We start from the raw sequence: 21996 nt of genomic DNA, 5'->3' as shown, positions 1-21996 counted from the left end.
CGTCGCGGCGCGTTCTGCCTCTCAGCCCGCTTCCCCCGGGGGCTTCCTTGGGTGCCGACGGCGAAGGGAGGGAGGTCTGGGAAAGCTCGGGGAAATAGCGATCCAAAGTTACCCGCGTAGTAACGAAACCTGGCTTCTTGCCCTGTCCCCACCCCATCAAAAGCCCTGGTAAGTTGTGTTTCTTGGAAACCGCTGCTGTGTGGTTTTTGGATTGGTCTCCCAGAGTTTCTCAGCATCTGATCGTATGGTCGTTCATCGAGGGCTGCATCAGTTTTGGTGTAAAAAGTAAGTCCCCAGATGCACCACCGTAGCCATGTTGAGTATGTTATTTGTCAGCTGATAAATAACATGGTAATGCTCTGAGAAATCTTTATTTAAAAAATGATAATGAGTGTAGTGTAGACTCAACCCTGTGGAAAGTTGCATCAGCATCTGTAGATTATACAGTTACACGTGGAGAGGGGGTGGTTTCTCCCAAATTGTACACATCTGACTTTCAATTTAAGAGTTAGTATTGTGGAAGCTTTTTGTTTTCTTAAGTTTCCTTTATAGTTTTCTTCATTATTTTCTATGTTCTTTCTTCAACAGTTTTCTTTAGATAAACAAATTGACTGACCAGCAGCTCTTTTTTCTTTTTTTTTTTTAATTTTTTTCCCCTTTTCTTATAGAAATGCCCTTTGTAGATTATGCTCTAAAGCAATTTGTTCTCTCTTGAACCCTTGATTCTGAAAGGGGCTCTTACTACAACTGCTGCAGTATCCAACTTTCCAACAGAGAGTACTGAAAACTGAGTTTAGGGTTTGAGAAGAGTGTAACTGAAGTCTGTATTATTGTTTTTCTCTCTTGAAAATGCAGCACTCCTATATGGACTACTGTATCACCTCAATTGTTTCACTTTGATTGCGGGTTGATGCTGCATATGAAGCGCTCAGACTCACAGAAGTGAGAAGGTGGACAGAGCTCTTTGTGGCTATAAAGCCTATTGTAAAGGTCTATTGTAAGGCATGTGCAGCATTTTAGATGAAGAATGTTATTAACAGAATGGGATTTTATGAAGCAGTTTAACAACCACTTTCTAATAGTCTGTGTGTTCTGTTTTGACTTTTTTTTTTCCTTCTCTAGCATGGGTTTGTACTTGAAACATGAGTAAGACTTTACAATCTCTAACATCAAAAGCAGCACAGTTGCTTCTGGTTGACCTCTTGGTGACCAGCTGTTACAGTTGACAGGCTATGTAGATACCCTGTCAGCAAGGTAGATTTCTTGTTCCTGCAACTGTCCAGAGTGAGCGGTTTCTTGACAAATCAGAGGGTGCATGCATACACCATTTGTTTTGGCAGCTTTTCTGCTGAGGCTTCCTGTCCTTCTGCTGCCTTCAGGAGGAACTAAGAGTGTTCTGGCTCTTACACATTTACTGAAATCAGAAGCTGCAGATCCAGTGGTTAGAATCTAATTCTAGTTTGTGATATTTGAGAGCGATGGGAGAGGAAAGAAAAATGGCAGGCTGAAGCAGGAGATTACCTGGCTAGACCTCCCAGGAGTGACCTGTGTTTTTTGGTTGTCTCAAAATTTTGCTTTATTTCTTTCTTAACTTTCAATAACAGAGAATGCCCATTTTCAAAAAATGTGGGACTTTGTTCTGTGAAACTAGGCCTTGTCCTATTGGGCAGTTTGAGGTATCTAATTCCTGAGGTTGGAATCCAGGCTGATTTTTTTTTTTTCTTCATTTTCCTCAATACCTTGGTTGTCCTATTTGCACAAGTCAAGCAAAAGAAAAAAAGGTAGAGGGATGGAGCTGGGTATTTAAGATGCTTCACTGGAAAGGCTGCACGTGCAAACATTAAATGTTCTGTAAAATGTGGTGGATTCCATCCAACTCCTGAAAATCATTCTGAAATCTGCAAGTGTGGCTGTTGAAATAATAACTTAAAACACAGCTCCACAATAAGCATATGATTTAATCATGCTACTTTATGAAAAGCCTTCATCTACTAGATATGACAACATTATGTTGGTGACTATAGTTGTGTTAATCTCATGTGACAACTGTCAGGTTATTGCAATGTGGATCATCTAGCATATACATGTTGCATCAATGACTCAAGGTAGTGGAAAATTTTCTTCCTTTATTCATGGACTTTTTTCTTTTGTTAGGTATTATTAGAAGCACAGAAAGAATTGGTTGACTACAAAGGACTTGGTATAAGTGTTCTTGGTAAGATTTAAAAAATTACATTTTTCAGAATGGAGATGTTTAACCAAACTGTTTAACAAGAGTTTTTAATCTTGGTATTTCAGCTGATTTTCTAATACCTTATTCTGGGAACTTGTATGTCCAGAGAATCTTTTTCATACTGCTTTTCTACCCTTCATCAAGTGACCATAGAATGATACATAGCCAGATATTTAGTGATCCAAAAAGAAAGACTAGAGACAAAAAAAAGATAACTATTTAAAATCTTTGGGCAAGGTTTGTGTGAGTGTGTGTGTGTATATATATATATGTGGCAAAATGCTTCAGATGTATTTGATGTATAGTATCATTCCCATTAGGAAGGCAGTGCTGTCCTGCCATAAGGAGGAGGTGTCTTCTGTGTCATAGGGCAGCTGACTGGCTTTTCAGCTCCAGTTGCAAAAAATTTTATGCAAGAAGATGGTCAGCGTTTTTTCTAGTCCTTTGTAACTGTTTGGCTGCTAAAAAAATGTGCAGCAGTCTCTACAGGATTTGGATTAATATTTAAACTGTATGCTCTTACAGATGAAAGAAAGCATATGGATTTCATAAAAGGAATTAGTATCAAGTGTCCTTAATGTTTAATTAGGATTACTTCATGAAGAAGCCTTGTTAAAAGAACAAAACAACCCCCTGTATCTTACTCTATACTTGTTACAGCACCATGGTAGCAGAAAAGATTCTTAGAGTAAGGAAAACTTACACCTTTCTAGGGAGTATGTTTTTCATGCAAATGTAGTTGTTCCTGGGGATAGCAAGATCGTGTGGATGCCAAATGTGAATAGGCTGTATTTGCCTGGATCTGGACAAGATTGGAGCTGTCTAATCTGAGTATTTAGGAAGGCTCATTAAAAAAAAAAAAAAGGAATTGGAACTGGGAATGGGAGCCTTCAGACATTTTGGGTCTCTAGCATAAAAGGTTTAAAGCTTAACACAATTTTAAAATCATGCTTGTATGTTACCATTTTGTTTCATGTTATTTCTTCTTTCCACCAAAGAAATGAGCCATCGGACTTCAGACTTCACAAAAATTTTAAATACAGCTGAAAATCTCATGCGTGAATTGCTGTGAGTATCTTCCTGCTTATTTTTATTTTATGCTTGTGCTAATTGCACCAATAATGACTACTGTGGAGACCTTTCCTTGAAAGCCCCTTTTTGTATGTTTCAGTGGTTTTTTGTTTAGGTACTGTGTCTGATAGAGTAATAATCGTGGAGAGGACATTGGTCCTCTGATTTGTCTAATGGTGATTTATTTGCATTAGACAAAGGGCTTTTATTAGGTTAAGATGTTTTTTATGTGTCTACTATACACTGACTAGTTGACTTTCTTCTGAAATACTAATTTTTGTCACCTTCATAGAATTCATGAAGGGCATCAACTTTCCTCAAAAAATAAGTGGAAACAATAGAAATCAGTTCTCTAGTGGTACAGAGATGATCTGTACATCACTCTGATTTTACTAACCTAAGCTCTATTGATATGTTTTAGAATCACTGTTCAGGATCCCTTTTCCTATCTGTAGTGTGATGCATTTTTTAAAAGTTTGAAATAAATATATTCTGTATTAGAATTAATGTTCTCATGGTAGTTAATGTTTGTTATATCATATAAAAGCTTGACTCTCAGTTACAGCCAGAATTACTGACAAAGGGGCTTAATGAATAATTGAAACACATATTTTTTTCTGATGTTATAAGCAACTCCCTATGGCACTTGCTCTGCATGTACAGTTTACTGTACATTTGTACTTTCAAACTGAAGGATTTCAAAGCTGAATGCTACTGTGAGCACTTAGCCTGACAGAAAAGCCATGAAGCTTTTTTTTTTACAAATTACAAGTGAGCATTAATTCTACTGGAATATCTTTCAAGTTTATGTGTACTGTGAGAGTAGAGCTACTCGGGAATGATTTTGTTCAATGCTATCCAAGGGGGGGGGAAAAAAAGCTTTTTTTTTAAGCAAATTTTTAACAGTACAATGTTTTGCACTACTGAATACTTAAATTTTTACTCATGATCAGTGCTGAGGTAAATTAATGGGATTTGGTCTAATCTCTTGGCAAAGTCTTCTAAAATGACAATGTTCTTCCTCAATTGCTGTTAAATGCATAATATCAAGTAGTATGCATCTTGTGTCTTCTGGGAATAATATAAGTGGTTATTTCTTGCATGCAGAAATATACCAGAAAACTACAAGGTTATTTTCCTCCAAGGAGGTGGATCTGGTCAGTTCAGTGCAGTCCCACTTAATCTTATCGGTTTAAAGGAGGGAAGACATGCAGATTATGTGGTTACTGGAGCTTGGTCAGCAAAAGCAGCTAAAGAAGCAGAGAAATATGCCAAAGTGAATATTGTTCATCCAAAACTAGGAACCTATACAAGTAAGTTGATCATTACATCCATCCATGTAAATGCTTAGCTTTTCTAAAAATGCATTTGACTCAGCTATTGAATGTTAACTAGTTACAGAGCTGACTGGCCAGTGCTCAGGGAATTGCCTGTTGCGTCTCTTCATGTTCATCACTGGGAGGTCTGTTAGATGGCTTAACAGTCTGCACCAGGAGAGAATTTTGAATTTAAGCTGAGCAGATCCCAGAAAATAAGTGGCAAGAAGCAAATGTGTATCAGTAGGGAAATGGTCTGATTTTTTGCTTTGTTTCTTTTGTTTTGTTATTTAACTGACTTACTAAGCTATTTGCAGAGATATTGCAAGGTATTTCAGTTTCAGGTACATTATTGAGCAGTCTCAATAATGAGACTGCTCTGAAATTTAGAAGCATGTCTGGGATCTTAACCTTCTTGTTCCAGGAGATTGGAGACCTGCATTCTGTTACCTACTTTCAGGGGTTCCCAAATAATTATCTTTCCCATCCATGTGTCAAAACAGGCAGTTGGCTCTGGAATAGAAAAGACATTTCCAACTCTTCCTGTTGGAGCTTGTTGCTGGACATAACAATTTGAATGACCACAGTATAGGAGGAAGAAGGTGGTTAACTGTAATGGAGGCATTCCAATTCTTATGAGAGAGTCTGTTTCAAGAACATTGCTTATTATTTGTCACTGGATATACATAAATAATTATTGGAGCAAGGACACCTGATTTCTGGTTTCTACTCCTGCTAGTCATGCTCATTTTACTTCCCTCTGGTCTAAATTGAAGCATTTGAACTGGGAAGAGTGTCAACACAAAGACAAAGAATATCCCCATGTGAATTAGTGAATTAACTGGTGATTAGGGCACTAACTTGGAAGATAAGTTTGTACCCTCTGAGGCACAGGAAGGAATTGAACCTATAACTTCCCAGTGTAGGGGACTGTATTAACAATTTGGCAATGGTAGACAAAGGGAGAGGCAGTAGATAATGGTGATAGCAATAGCAGCACTTCTTCCTCCTCATGTTTTGCAGGAGAGAACAAAGGAAGAGCAACCATTTTGTCTGTGCAGTCAGGATATGCCTGTATATTGCCTGTTGACTGAGGAAATCTTAGTTTTGTAAGTCAGTTGAAAAGCTTAAACAGGAGGGAGGTATATCCCCTTGTGTTCAGCTTGGGCAAGACTGAAATGCTTCTGGGATTGCTGAGAAACACAACTTTAGAGAACTTTCCCAGTGAAAATTTGGATGCTTCAGTGGTTCCAAAGCCACCAGGAAGACTCTTGGACCCAGTGCCTGAAGTCCTCTGAAATGCTGTTTTGGACCTCTCAGGCAGTAGTTTGTAGTTGGGATTGCCAACCTGATGAAAATCCCTTGAGGAATAAGGGCTGAAAATCAGAAAGATGTTTGTAAGCTTAATGATGGCTCACTACAGAATTTTGAGAACACACTGGTGTATTTCCTTGGCAGATAAATTATATCTTTCTGGTAACAAGATAATTAATACTTTATGCTGCAAAATCGTTCTGGGTTTGCATTCAAGTTCAGTGTTCAAGTGAAATTGCACGCCCTGAAAATTACTTACCTCCAGTGACCTTTGGTTTTCTTTTTTGTCTGTCTCAGGCATTCCTGACCCAAGCACTTGGAATCTTAATCCGGATGCTTCTTATGTCTATTACTGTGCTAATGAGACTGTTCATGGTGTGGAATTTGACTTTGTACCTGATGTCAAAGGAGCAGTCTTGGTTTGTGATATGTCATCAAACTTTCTGTCCAGACCTGTGGATGTTTCCAAGGTACAGTGATGGACACAGTGGCTACACAAAGCATTTTCAAACTTGATTGCATATAATTAGGCACTTGGAAATGTCTGGACTGCCAGAGATGCTGAGCAGTGAAACTAAGGAGATCATATTTTGTTAACTGGGTATCTTGATGGTGAATACAAATGTTGAAATACAAAGTCTGAGATTTCAATGTCTATCTGTTGTCCTTTTTCAGTAAAAACATTGAACTCTGTTGAAACTGTTGATGTTAGTACCTCTCCGGGATTGTGTACTGCGTGGTCTTCACTGATGCTGTAGCTGAAAAAGATATCTTCTGAATCATATTTAGTCTGTAGATAGTGTATATGGCAAGAAGAGGGTACTGTGAATGAGATTTTTTTGATCCTGCTTCTGATGTGGAAAATCCCTCACCCCTTTTAAACTGCCAAGGATTCCTGTGCCTCACTGTGTCTGTGTCATAGATAATACAGGGACAGAACATAGTACCTGCTTATGCTTGTAAAGTGTGTTACAAGGGGGAGATGTTACAGACTAGTGAAGTAGTGTATTTGCCCCTTCTTATCTGTGTGCAGTGAAAAGAAGGGACAATTGTTAGTGCATTCATCTTGGCCTTTCCTGATCTGCCTCTTTGAACAGGTGGATTATATGATGCCTGTTCTGAAATACCAGGTTGGTTGAGAATACCGTGATCTATGTATAAATTTATTTTTAGTCAATTTGCTTGGAGTAGTGTGAAACTGGGACAGGCTGCCTTGAGAATTACTTGTAACTACTAAATATGCATTTAGCAAATCATTGGGAAGTTTTTTGTGATGATCTTCCTCAGTTGAATGAAGATAAATGATTATGTAAGACATACGTGGGCTAAAAATGTAGCCGTAAGTGTACTTTGAAATCAGAACTTCTAATTCTTTTTTGATCTATATATAACTTGCTTTTTTTCAACACATTCTCCAAGCTGTTCAGCTGAGTTGTATGCCTGTCGGATAATGATACTAGTGTATTACTCAGTTATAAGATCTACTGGTAAATGCATGTAGCAAGTCCTTTTCTTCTTCCTGTTAAAAGTTTGGCGTGATTTTCGCTGGTGCTCAGAAGAATGTTGGCTGTGCTGGAGTTACTGTTGTAATAGTACGTGAGGACTTGCTGGGATTTGCACTGAAAGAATGCCCTGTAGTACTGGATTACAAAACACAAGCAACGAATGGCTCTTTGTATAACACTCCACCATGCTACAGGTATGTTTCCCTGCTATTTAATATTTCTTAGTCATAAAGCTACTGCACTGCCATCTGCTGCTCTTCTGGAGAAAAGTTTTGAAGGTTGGATATTTGCCTGCAAGTCACTGAGATGTTGGAGTATTTCACATGATTCCTGTGTGAAAACATGGGAAGTGTCTGGCCATGTGACTGTAGTGGGCTTTGAGGGGTTGCCTAGAGGGACTCAGTCATAAAGGACATAGTATTTTTAGAAGTAAACATTATACATCATAATTCCACTGTAGAAGTTTCAGGATCCAGTTCTGATATATACATAAACACATCTCTAATCAATTCAGTGGTGATGCTTCTGTCATTGCAAGTAGGTAACTTGCTTCTTGAACACTCAGTACACATTTGATGTAATTTTTTTCGGAGGTTGTTCTTGGCATTTGAACCTCCAGATCTCTATTGATTTTCTTTGTGGGAAAACAATGAATGTTATGGTTAGTAATTTTTTAGTAATATAAAATATTACAAGACTATTCTTTAAAATTTTTTAAATATTTCTTGTTCTAGCTACATCATTCACTACTGATGGTTTTGAAATGACACCAAAAGAATTTTTGTTGAAAGGCATTTTAATCATTGCTTTATTCTCTAGTACAACTCTCCGTATTTCTTTGACCACCACCTCAGTGTTTGACTTGACGCCTGAAAACAAGATTAGTCTGGTTTAATAATCACTGCTAGCAATTAAGATCATAAAATTGGCCTGTACCTGGTGATTTAATATATTCAAGAAGCAGAACAGACTACAGAATGCGCTTTTAAAATTATTGCCTCCTAGCTTCTGATAGCCAGTGAAATGATGCTTTGCTACTGGAATATTTTGGTCTTGAGCCAGTATTATCTACCCATTCTTAATCTGGAGCATTTTTGTACCAATGTCCACTGAAATGATGATTTTATAAAAGAAAATCTTCAAACCAGATGTTCTTTTTTTTCCAGAATTCTTTTAAAATTATTTTGAAAATAATGATTTCTACTTTTAAAGATTTCCTTTGATTCGGGTAATTTGATAATGTAATCTTATCTTGATGTTTAATCTCAGCTCTTACAGTTTTTTTTGTACATGCCAGAATTTGCAAAGTTAATTTGCCTACTGATGCCCAACAGATATTAAATGCTCTGTACAGGCATGAAGTACAGTGATTCCTGTGTATAAAGCCTACATTAATGCCATTACTTACCTGAATTCAGTAGAAATTTAAGTGATACAAATTGCATATCTCAATCTGATGATTCTCACTATGAGGTGTACTGTTGTAGTGACGTAGAGGCAGTGATCTTGATTTATCAAAAGAACAGTAAATCTTGTGAGCACACGTTTATTCCAGATTTTATAATGCGCAACTAGTTTTCATAAGGAGTATGCATACTGTAGAGTATGTAGTGATATAATAATGTCAGCCTGTCTGCCCTATAGGCTGGGTACACTCAGTATCTTTAGGGCTGCTACTAAGATTAAGAATTAACTTCACAATGTTTCTAGATTTCTGTCTTCTTTCTGAATGTAGCTTTGTAATATAGGCAGTATGTGTATCTTTTTTTCCCGATGATTGATAAAGCCTCTATTTCATGATCGATTTTTTTCCTGACTGCCAAGTCATGCATACTGTTTTGGGCACTGTGTACTTGCACATGCCAGGTTTTTAAATCCAGCCATTCATGTTTTCCAAGTACAAAGCTATTTCCATTTGAAAAACCAAAGTTCCACTTAATCTCAGTACTCGAACACAGTGTTGGTCCTCTGGTTTGAAAAGCAGAACAAATGAAATTCTGCAGCTTCATTTTAGCTGCTGTAGAGAACTTCTGAGAAGAAAGTGCTACTTTAGCTGTAACTTGGTATTTGTCAGTAACATTAACAGGTTATTGGGAGATTAAGGGGGTTGAAAATAAAGTTGAACTCGCAGTCTTTCTCCTTTCTGGTCACTGTCTTGCCAGATTTCACCTCATGCTACAGACCTGCATTGGAGTACACTCCAGAATCCAGAATGTAACACAGACTGAAATGTTGGCAGGGTGCACATCTGTTTGGCTTGGCTCTAAATGCCTGTTCCAGTTTTTGTAAGCAACTGGCAAAGCTTCTTAGTTCTCTTTTTCTCTACTCTTTTCCTTGCGCTCTGTAATTGTTTGCTGGCAAACAGGCAGGAAATATTAACTGAATTTACAAAAGCTACTTCAGCAGGATGTTAAATTAAATTAAGTTCCTGCTGATGACTTTAACCTCTTGGTGCTACAGAGTTTGACTCTTTGGCCCTAATCTGCTTTACTAAAATCAACAATGAATTTGCTATAAAAATCTCGTTTCCAAGCTCCAGAAAGCATTTTGCATTTAAAAACTATCGAGAAACATTATTTTGACTGACATGAAGGAAGGGTAAAAGGTTTCAGCTGGCTGGGTTTTGTGGATGACTCTAAGATGTCTACTTTAAAAATTACTTGTCCAAGAAGTTTCCCTCAAGGAAGTGAGGGCAAGAGGTGAATATGGCCTTGTATATTTGTCAGGGACATAGGGTATATGTCACTTAAATACTTTATACCAGGATAGTTGACAGTGCGCTATCATAAATGTGGTGTGGTCTCAAAGCTATGAGGTGGTTTGTATAAAAGTCAGTTTTTAACCTCGGTTATTCTGCAGTCTTTTTGCAGTGTTCAAAGATTTGATGCTGTCATCCCCTGAGAAAGTAACAGTAGGAAAGTTTAAAACAGCCTCCTACTAGATTTGTGTTAGGGAAACTTGTAGGGTAGTGTTCTCTGAGCACTCCCTAGGAATCTGTAATGAAGAGATTAATAAAAGCAAACTTTTTTTGAAGTTTGGAAATATGCCATAAAAGCTTGTGAACAGTTTTTTAATTAAAGTGTTGTAGTCGTGGGAAATGCCTGAACTTGAACAAGCTGAGTTTTGTAGCAAAAACACAAAGGCAAAAGGCCTCAGGGATTTTTTAATGTAGTACTTAGTAACTAGCTTTGAAATACTTGGTCTCAAACCATATGATGCCAGTAGACTTCCAGATCTCTACTTAGAACTTGAATAGTAAAGAATAATTAAGTGTGATACATCCTATTTGTTTCACCAAACTTCACTATTTATGTGAGCAAAAGGTCTTTTTAGGGAGAAATGGGATTATAGTTTTTATTTTTAACATTTGTGAAAATGTGATTACATTTCTGGCATTATTAATGTACACACATTTGAGATTCAGCCCTGTGTCTTTGCTAGAGTAGCTGCACAGGGTGGATGCTATGAACTTTTGAGCTAACTTTGGCTCTTTCTAGGACTTGACAGGCAGCTATGTGGTCAATGAACTGGCAGTCCATGAAGCATCTCTGAGGATGTCCTTGGGAGCCCTGCAGGGCTGCAGGAAACCTTCAGGACGTGTCCTTCTGTGGTACAAAGGATTAAGTTTGGTACAACATATTGTGTAGTATTTGAGTTTCAGGATACTTTATTTATGTCCAAAACCCACTGCCTACTTAGAATTGTCATAAATTGTAAACTGGTCCAGATTCTGAGTTGTTAGTCTTAAGCACCCTGAAACCAAACATAATGCTTTGTTGCTGAAACATTTTGTGAACTATTAAAGATGACTGTTAGTTTTTCTGTTTTGTTTTGTTTGTTTTTTTTTTTTAAATGATCTGATAAAAAAATGTTATTTCCTCTTGCAGTATTTATATCATGGGATTGGTACTAGAATGGATAAAGAATAATGGTGGAGCTGCAGCTATGGATAAACTCAGTTTAATCAAATCACGATTGATTTATGATATTATAGACAAATCTAATGGATTCTATGTGTAAGTTGCTATGCTTTTTCCCCTTGGTTTCAATATTTGTTGCAGTCAAAAATCTTTATAACTTCTAAAAGTCGGATTGCCACATACTTTTAAAGTTAGCTTTTCAGTATATGGAAATTTTGAGGAATTCTACAGGAATTATTTCTGCAAGCTGTTCACTTGATAATTAGCCAGGGATGAGTCTCATTCCAGGAGGAACTTATTTCAAGTTATCCTGTATAGATAAGTTGTGAAGCATATTAATACCGCATATTCTAAACTTAATTAAATGCAGGAGCCTAGGAGAAGAGTATACAAATCCAGACACACAGATTCTGGTTTGTATGTCTGCAGAATCTTTGGGGAAATACAGGCCAAACCAGAAAGTGGCTCATAAGAAATTGTAGGGACCACTTTTGCATTGTATTCTTCCTACCATCTGTTTCAGTAGTCAAAGACTCTGCTTTTTCTTTGTCAAGCAGAACATTTTTATTAGGTAATTCCACTCAGTTCTGAAACACTTTTTGAAACAGGACGAGGATCAGACCTAGATGTAGTCAAAATTTTAATTGCATATAGTTTGTTTTCTTTATTTTTCATGGTTTTCCAAAGCAGATTTAATCCTCTGATTTTTACATGTTGTTGCAAGGTATTTTTTGAGCTCACAGGACCCAAAATACATACAGTTAAAAGATGATGTTGTAATTCAGAATAATTCTTATGCTTGCCAAGCTCAAAAACCAGTAATTGACTATGAAACTGCAAAATATTTTCTTGTACTTTCAGTATAAAATAAACAGTTTTGGGACCTAATTAATTTCAAAGTCAAAGTTAGGATAAGGCAAATTAAATTTGGATTTTAAATTAAAGCTGGCTGCAACCTTAATTGGCAGGGGTATAGTTTCATCCTAATATTTAATACATTCTGCTTATCCATTTAGTTAATGAGAACAGCTTTGCCTTTAGCATTGTCATGATCAGGATTGTGATCCTACTCTACCAAAATCCTGAGGGTTTTTCATAAACCTCTGTAAGCAAATGAAGCCTTGAAAAAAACATTTTATGACAAATAGAAATCTGTTTCTGCCAAGCTGATCTGTAAGGCTCTGAGTGGGAAATGCAATGCTGATGGAATGGTAAATAGTCAATTGGGAGGGCAAAGCAAGCTTCACTAGCTGAGCTGTATGCATCTTACTAAGCAATACAGTTAAGACTGGATTTTTTTGGTTGTATCTATGACTAAAAGGAAGACTTATCTGAAGCTTCCTTCCCAGCTGTAATGTGCCACCTCATCTGTGGCATGCTTCACTGGATAAGCAGTGTGACAAGCCATTTAGCAAATGGAGACTTTCTTCTACAAAGTGACGTTTTACCATTTGTAGTTTGCTTTCCAAAGTCTGTGCACTAAGTGAATTATATCAGATTGCCTGATAGCAGCTGGATCTTCTAAAAACTGTAGTGTACCTACAGTTACTCAAATATGGGAATGCTTACAAGCATAGGCCTCTTTGAAGAGTGCTTTCCTGGTTGCATCTGAAGGAGAAAATTTTCATAGGCAGTTATTATGATCGATCTATTTTTTCCTCTTCATAATGGAGATATCTGTACAAAGGAGCAAGGAAGGAACTAAAAAAGAATAATAATAGGTATGCAATTTGCTTGTAGTTTATGAGAACTTATTCCTAAGGAATCCCTGCAAGAATCTACATTACAGCCTAGGGAATAATAAATTTGGAGGATTCATATCTCCTTTGTATCTAGAAGCATTAAAGAAAAATATATAAATATTTTTTACCCTTGTTTTTGTCTTCACAGAATAATCAAAGAGGAATTTTGATTTAAATGTATCTTGAACTTTCTCCTTTTGATTAAATGGAATTTTAGGAGATAAGAGCTGTGATGTACCTCATAAGTTGTGGCCCTGTATGCAATGCAAGATTTGTTCTAGAGATATCTTCTTTCTACTTGCTATTCCCAATTCTGAATAATACTAATGTAGAAGGTGGATTGAAACCACTGACAGAAGTTTCTAATGTCCATGGAAATTTCCTTATGCTATGCCCTTTTGCTTCCTTTGTCTCTCTTTTGCTGAGTCAAGTTCAATTCTGGTAGCATTTGTGACTGAGTGAAAGTAAGTGTGTCAGTCTTTGAAGACAGAGAAGAAACTGCTTAAGACTTAGTCAAAGGTCACTGGCACTAACCTCACTTACCCTAGGGAATGTAATTGATACTGTTGTTGTTGGAGTGATGGTTTTTATCATGGTTCTTTAAATTAGGTCTGTTTGCAAGCCTCCTCTGCATTCCTCTGGGGCAATTTTGAGTATGTTAGGAAGAGTCAAAAAGCCTTCCACTTGCTGTTTCTGTCATACTTGGTTAAAAAAGGAGGGTTGTTTTCTTTCACAGAAAATAATGATCTTTTGAGTTATGGAGGAATTACTTTGGTGCTAAACAAATGTAATTACTCATTTTCTGAAACTGTATGTAGCTGAAGATGTAAATTTAGCACAAAATGGGTTAATCATTACATTCTGCAACTTTTCTAGATGTCCAGTGGAGAGAAAGAACCGAAGCAGAATGAATGTCCCTTTCCGTATTGGCAGTATCAAGGGTGATGAAACGCTGGAAAAGAAATTTCTTGAGAAAGCTGTGGAACTTAATATGATATCCCTGAAAGGGCATCGGTAAGTAATAGTCAGATAAATCCATTTCCTGTGCAAAATAAACTGTTACTACAGTGATACAGCAGCAGGCATTGCCTATTGACTTACCAGCCTTTCTCACTCACAGGCTGTTCCTTAAACAGGTTTGGCATTACTTGGGAGTAGTGATGTAGAGACTAATCAGAGACTGCTGGTGACTTAACTACTGCTTAGTTTAGTTGTTGTGGGGCTCAGAGTTTTCTCCTTAATTCTGCTTTCTTCTCTAATTTGATGAGTCCTGGCTCTGTGCAAATGGCAAAGAAGGTGACTCTTGAGGTCAGATTCTGTCACTGTATAAAGCCTTTCATTACACAGCTTGTCGACCTGGTTGCAAGAGTTCCTTCCCATGTTGAGTGGTGTTTATGGGTTTAAAAAAGCTTTTTGATGTCACAGGGCTACAGTGTTTGAGCTGTAAATACTGTTTCTCTAGATTGCAAGTTTGCCTTGAAGAATTAAATGTTCCTCCTCATTCACATAAAATGTGAATTTTATCCCTTTGGCATAGGAGTAGGTTTAAGTGTCTGTTAATGCTGTTAATGTCTTTTTTAGAATATACAAAACCTTTCTATTTTTTCTCCCCTCTTTTCACTTCAGATCTGTGGGAGGAATCCGTGCCTCTCTGTATAACGCGGTGACTGTAGAAGATGTTCAGAAGCTTGCAGTGTTCATGAAGAGCTTCATGCAGATGCATCAGTCATAAATGCCCATGGGTTAGAGTCATGCTGCACATTTATGAAATAAAAGCTAAAGGGTTTGAAATGTGGTACTGCACAGCTGTAGCGCACAAGTTATATTTTCTTTTAGTTTCTGTAGGTGTTAGTTAACTGCATGGGATTGAGGCCCAGTCTTTCAATGACTTGGGGCACCCTTGGCTTCACTGAAGTTGAGGATTGCCACATTGTTCAAGACTGGTTCCAAAATTTGCAAAATACTATTCTTAGTGTAGTTAAAAGTTGAGTAACATTGTAAGATGCTATGGATCTGAGTCTGTTTCTTGCTTCTAGTCACAAATGACTTCTTCAGCAATGCCTTGTTCTCAGTAAACTTCAGGAGGCAAAATTTGTCATAAGCTTTCTGTAATACTTTACAAGTACTTTGTGACTGCACAGTGAAGTTAGAACTAATGTTAAGTGTTCTTTAAGGATATCTGGTTGTTTTATCAGATATATTCCAACAGTATAGAATCAGCAGTATTTAGGAGTTAATATCTATGTTCCTAACTTGAGGACATTGCCTTCAGACTTCTGCTCCCATGCATGAAGTACTATCATAACAGTTCCATGTAGCAATACTCATTGTGGTTAAAGTATGTAGGACTGGGCCTTTTTTGTATTAGCATTTATTGGTTTAAAGCTAATATGCATGAGTCTGTAATTAAATCAATTTATAAGATGTTTATTTCTCTATGCATTTTATATATTAAACTTCTCTAGGTGATTAATTTTATATTGTTATTTTGGAGTGTGCATATTTGCCTCTGCCCAAAACTTGTTTTTAATGCGTTAACCTTGTGCTGAACTGGATTTCTGTATTCCGCTCAATGGAACTGTGGTTTTCTCTGCACTGACTTCCTAGCCCACAGTGCAGCAGACTTTTTGTCTGGTGCTAGTTCCAATGTCTTCTCTTGCTAATTGATCTAGTATTTTCTCTCCCTTTTCATTGCATCATTTCTGTATCCTTTTGTATGTGGGGCCTTGCCCAGCTGCAGTAAATACAAGTCTTGACTTCTTTGCCTTTTCCTGACATTATATCACAGTTTTGGTCTAACTTTCTCACTTGATACTTCTGGCTTATTTCAGACTCTGATACTCTGGGCTAGGGAAGAAGCTGTGGTTATGCAAAGATCTTCAAAAAGATCATCTGTTATAGTACCCTTGTACCAGTTTCCTTTCTCATCTTGTGAATTTACTGCCAATGACCATATTACTGACACTAGCCTCCTATTTTAACTTATGTTGAAGCTATCTGCTAGTATCATAGAGTTTAGCATTACTGCAGCTTGTTTCAGATTGTAAACTCTTTAGTACAGGATTGGAATTTTTTGATTTTTATGTAACATCAGTATAGTGGTAACAATGTAATGATAATGATAGACATCCCCTTTCTTGGTGGAATCTCACAGCAAGTCAGTGGAGTTGTGCTAGGGTTGAGTTACATTCCTATCTGAAAAGTCATAAGTTTCTGACTTTCTTTGAGATTTTTATTGACTTAATGTAATTTAAAGTAATTAAACAAATTGGGTGAAGAAAATAAAACAATTACAGCATAACATGAAGTACCACTGTGTTTGAAGCTTTTGTTTTTGTCACTTTCAGAAGGATGAGAAGTCATGCATATAATGTGTGTTAGAAATTTAGATTCCAGTATCATACTTTTCCCTAAAGCAAGCTTCCCTCATTTATGTTTTATATCTTTCTGAAAATAGTCTTTCCTGCAAGTAGTATGGAAACAAGAATATTACTATGACAAGGTTCTGAGAACTTTTTGCCTTGCCAATCATGAAGATCTAATTGAAGTTCCGTATTAAGCTTTTTAACTTCCTAGAATTCTGCTTGTTCTGAATTTTGTGCACTTGTTTTCAACAGTACTGTGGCTTATATCTCTTTCCAAAAGACAGTAAACTCTTCTGTTTTATAGTGACATTGCATTACTCTTCATAGGCATGCTTTTGTGTGATTACAAAAATGCTCACACTGCTGTACGCAACTGATTCATGAACCCAACAGGGAACCTTTTTGCTGCTTCTGAATTGTGCTTAACACCTTGTCAATTAACAGGGTTGGGTTTTTTTGTTTGTTTTTTGTTGTTTGTTTTTTTTACCCAGAAAGGCAAAAATCATGTAAAAGCAAAAGGCAGAGTGAAGATTACCCTAGCAGGCAGTGATTGAATATCATGTGAGGGGACTGTGGGAATGCTGGGAAGATTGGAGCATGTGCTGGATGAATTACTTGAAATTTGTTTCAGACTCATCCATGCAACAGTTCTGCCCTTCCAAGCTGCATCCCTTAAAGATGTAATCAGGGTTTTGAGCTATGGTGGACAGAAATCTGACTTCCCCTCATAGTGGTAGTAGGAGGAATTTCTGCAAGGGGTTGCTGAGAGTCCAGTCAATTTCTCTTCCATATGTCAGTACTTCCAAGCTGGGTCAGTGAAATGCTGGGGTTTCAACTCCAAGCCCCAAATTAATGTTGACATATGGGTGATTCCCACAGCCCTTCACAAAGGGGGGGTGAGTTTGCCTTTAGGCTTCCCTCCAGGGTGCAGCCGGCCTTGCAGGGAGAGTCATTGGGTAAATGAGCCCCAGGTGTCCCACATCAAGTAAACAAGGGTCAGGTGTCCCACTTAGGGATAAAAGCTGGGACCCCTTACAGGAAGGGCAGTGTCTGTCTGTGAGGTGGATGTACTTTGCAGAGTTCCCTGTTGGGGAAGGACCTCCTGCCTCCCTGGGACTGGGCTCCAGTCAGGTCTGGCTTTTGTAAATGTGGGCTGTGTAGAGATTCAGTATGTGGTTTCCTTGGTCTTATGTGTTTGGCTTGTTGACTCAGTTGTCTCCCATCCCTTCTATGGGAAACTGCATGTCACCATTTATTCCACCCATTGTTGGTTGTGTGGTGGTGTTGTTGGGTTCAGTGGGATTGATGCTGATTACGTATGATCTGACTGACTTGCTTGTACCCCCAGCACTCACCCATGTACTGACTCTTTTGTGTCAAATACAATTTGATTATTGGTTTATCTTTATGCTGGCTGTGTCCTTTATGCTAGGCTTAATAATTGGCAAAGCCGTAACTGCGTTGCTTGGAAGTAGGGCTTTTCTTGGTGTGATATAAATACTCCTGAGGCATTCAAAGGTGTTGAAAAATAGAAGTAAAATAACAATCTCATCTGAGTGTGTGCATATAGAGAGGAAATTGTAAAATGAGCTCTTTCTAATGAACAGTGCTTTCAAATCCTCTTCTAGTGAGTTGTCTCTATTATATCTCCTAGCTTTTGTGTTTGATTTCACAGAAGCAGTTGCTAGCATTCTCTTCAGTTTGTAATATAAAAGTCCCTGGCTACTGTCTTTCCCAGGCCTGTCCTAAAAAGAGAAAGCTGCTGAGGATGTTGTGCACTCCCTCTGTTCCTGCTCTGCAGTCAGGAGTGCTTTATCTCAGGTGAGGAGAATTTTAGATTGGGAAGGTGTCCTGTCCTAGGGGACTCCTTTCAGTTGTCAATGACAGGGTCTTTCCACGGCCTTTGTGGTACCATCTCTAAGACTGGCACAAAAGAATTAAGAAGTAAAAGGCTGGATTGCCACTTCCTTACTTAGCTAGTAATTCTAGTGGAGTTAAATGACTTACAGAGACAGCGGTGTGGACAGACCTGCCCCTGTGTCAGCTGACAATGTATTTTCATGTTTTTCTTTTTCTGATAAACTAATCCTGTGTTTCTTTTCAGCTTAATATTTTTATATGTGCTCAGGGAAGTTTGGATGTTAGAAGTTTAAGACTATTCTTGACTTTCAAATAAATGTTTGCAGTGAAATGGGAAAAAAAGACATCATACACTGATGGATTAGAAGTTGTCAAAGTATGCTGAAGGCATTATTAGGTCTGGCACTATATTGGGGTATGATTAATGTATGCTGTATTTCACTCTCTGGGTAGAAAATAAAATGAGGGTGAACCACTTTGTATTTGATAAGGATGTACCTAATTAAAAAGTGAAATGTTACAAGGTTTTACATGAAATCAGTCACTTTAATTGGAAAGAGGTATCCCCATTCCTGTCAGTAATTGGACTCTTGATAATTTAAAACCAGGATTCATGTCAGTCTGTGATAAATTGTTCCCTTTTAGGCTAAAGATGCTAAGAAGTTATAATTACTGATGGATTACTGAATGGTTGGAGAAATGTGATCAGAGATGCAAGGAGATATATAGAAGAGCTGGTAGCTTGTGAAGATATATTTATTTTTTTTAATTAGCTAAGGAATAAATGTGTATTTGATTTGACAAAAACAAAAGCTGTACAATTTCTGAAGTCCCAGAAAATTTGAATTAAATCCCCTACCTTTTACACTAAGCATAAAAAGCAAAAATTGTGTATTTTAGTAAATGGATTAATTACAAAAAAAGAGAAGAAATCATGTGAGAAAGATTGAAATTTGTTAAACCTATTATGAGTTATTACAATTAAATGCTTAGAATTTATAATATAATGGACAAATCTGAGTGTGATTCTTTGTTTTAGGTCCATGTTGTAAATTGAAGATATTTGAGAGATGTATTGCTAAAACTAGGCATGGTAGTAACAAACACTTCTTACTGTATAACTGGATAAATATTCTTCCATAGTGTGAGTTGTAGTTTTTGGACTTGAAACAAATGATAGGAAACTTCTGGTGCTAGGTTTTATAACTGGTCAAACTGAAACTAAAGAATTATAAAAGCTGAAAAACTTAGTTCTGGGCTGGCACTGCCCTGCCGGTTTAGTCAGACTGTTTCATGTCTTTTCTTCCCTACCAAGGCAGTCCCAATTACGTTGCTTTTGGATACATTTTTATTGTGAAAACAGACTTTCTGCCTTAGTGCTAGGTAGGACTTTAAACTTGTCGAAGTTGTGATTGTGCTTCACCTGATGTCCCAGTACTGAGTTGTATGTCAGGTCTGGTCCCTCTGTCAGGGCTGAAAGTGAAGGTTTTGGCTGTGGAGATATTTCAGTCAGCCACCTAAACTGTAATTCCTCCTCCTTGCTATGGTGTGGTAGCTTGCCCTCAATATCCTAAATCTGGTGTTGTGAAGTAGTTTGAGGTAAGACAGGACATTGGTGTGAGGGGTCCTATGGTATGGCAAGAGAAAGGAGGATATTGACAGCAGAACTGTGTGCTCTGTGACTTCTGTAGGAAGCATTGGACAAAGTTTGTTATGAAGTATGTGTAAGGTAAATGCTGGGTGGCAGCTGGTGAATAGGAGGACATATTGCAAGGCTTTGGAATTAAGTTGTGTAAAACTAAAGAAGAGAAGTAGAAACAAAAAAAAGCATTAAGAGTGTAATACAAGATAAATCTGTTATTTTGGAGTAGCCATTTTACCTGTTGGTGTATGAGTTAGAATCACATTAAGAGGTAGCTCTCTGACTTGCTTCCCTGCCCTCCTCATCCAGGAGTGGCACCCCTTATTTTGTGGCTCTGTCACTGTAAGGGATGTGGCAAAAATCTGGCTAGAGCACAAAACATGGCAGAAGGCACCTATATATGTCAGTTAAATGTGAGGGTAGAACTACACTCTCACTTTGCATGCACAGCCAAGCAATGTACCCCCAGTGTGTAACTTACTTGATCCTTATTGTGATAACTGCAGATGAACAAAGTTCTCTGTTCAGTTTCTTTTTTACATCTCTCTTGTAAAGAGATGAAGTCTCATTGTGTTCCAAATGCCCTTTAGCATTTGTTTTAATTACAGCATTAATTTGGAAGGAAATTGCTTGACAGTCCTAGCCAGAATCTTTAACTGGCAGATGAGTGTACATTTCAGTAAGTGAAAAACAATCCACTTTGCTACCAGCAAACCTTTAGCATTTTCATGCAAAGTACACAAATCTATGTGTGTATGGTAAGCCAGAATAATACTTGTATCCATACCACATTTGGCCCAGAGAAGGTAACCACGTGTCTGGGATTCTGACACTGTCTCTCCACCAGGTTTTGTTTTGGTTTGATCTCTCACTACTGGTTGGTAGATGCTCTGAACCACAACTGAATGGGGAAAAAAAAAAAAACCCAAAACTATTTTCTCCACATGCAAGTGAATGGATCCTAAAATTCAGGTTTTAAAAGATATAACATATGGTTGAATGTTGGGTACTCTTGTTTTTGTGAAGCTTCAATTTGTGTTCTGATCATGTTGATTCCCATGACTTTACATATACACTGAAATGTGACTTGCTTATCCAATATGGAAACAGTTCCCTAGTTCTTCTGTGAAGAAAAAAAAATAAATTATGAAATGGTCTTTTGGTGAGACTCCAGCTGGACTACTGCTTCCATCTCTAGGCTCCCCAGTACAAGAAAGACATGGGGTTAGAGCAGGTCCAGAGGATGGAACACCTCACCTGTGAAGAAAGGCTGAGAGATCTGGAGTTGCTCAGCCTGGAGGAGAGAAGGCTCCAGGGGACCTTATTGTGGCCTTTCAGGGGGGTTGGAACTAGACAGTCTTTAAGGTCCCTTCCAACTCAAACCATTCTATAATGAAACAATTTATTTTGGAGTAAGGCTAATGTGAATCTTATTTCAAGATTTGTACCACAATGAATCAGCTCTGCACACTGGCAACCATTTCAAACTACCATTTTGGTAGTTTGGTAGCCATCTGTGGTGAGAAGTGGATAAATGAATAATTGGTGCAGTTCACAGAGCAGAATAGTCTTAGCTCAATGATACTGAAATGACACCTGCAAATGTTGAGCCACAATGCTGTTAAGCATTGCTAAATCATTACTGAAGCAAAATGAACAGCATCAGAGACTGTTTGGACCAGTATATTTGCTTCTAGTTTACACTTTCATAAATTGTCTAAATAAATACAATTTTTAAGATTCTCATTCCTGATTGTAGAAAATGTAGATTTTATTTTATTAAGAGTGCTCATCCAGCAAGAAAGGCATTGAGGAATTTACTTAAAGGATCAGATATCTGGGGATGTGATATGAAGCAGCACACACTTTATGTGGCTCTCCCTGTCTCTGTGAAAGGGAGGACATTTTGCACAAAGGCATCTTGTTAAGAGTGTTGGTTCTGAAATAGGGCTGAGTCAGAAGTACACAAGAAGTATATGTCTTTGTAGAGTAATAAAACTATTCACAGAGCAAGATGCTCCAAAGAGA

The 21996-nt window shown here is 37.6% G+C and overlaps 1 protein-coding gene across 1 annotated transcript; it reads left to right on the top strand.

Moving 5' to 3' along the window:
• The first annotated feature begins 139 nt into the window (after positions 1–139).
• Positions 140–16897, top strand: PSAT1 (phosphoserine aminotransferase 1). Its single transcript, XM_026866460.1, has 9 exons — positions 140–168; positions 2155–2215; positions 3232–3301; positions 4412–4617; positions 6232–6404; positions 7464–7633; positions 11327–11455; positions 13978–14115; positions 14728–16897. Exons 3-9 carry the CDS (start codon positions 3234–3236, stop codon positions 14831–14833), a joined length of 990 nt encoding a protein of 329 aa, XP_026722261.1. The 5' UTR covers positions 140–168; positions 2155–2215; positions 3232–3233; the 3' UTR covers positions 14834–16897.
• The last annotated feature ends 5099 nt before the right edge of the window (positions 16898–21996 follow it).

The sequence above is a fragment of the Athene cunicularia genome (genome assembly GCF_003259725.1).
Source record: "Athene cunicularia isolate RWA chromosome Z unlocalized genomic scaffold, athCun1 chrZ_part2, whole genome shotgun sequence".
Taxonomy (NCBI): Eukaryota; Metazoa; Chordata; class Aves; order Strigiformes; family Strigidae; genus Athene; species Athene cunicularia.
This window is presented reverse-complemented; position numbering and strand designations above follow the sequence as displayed.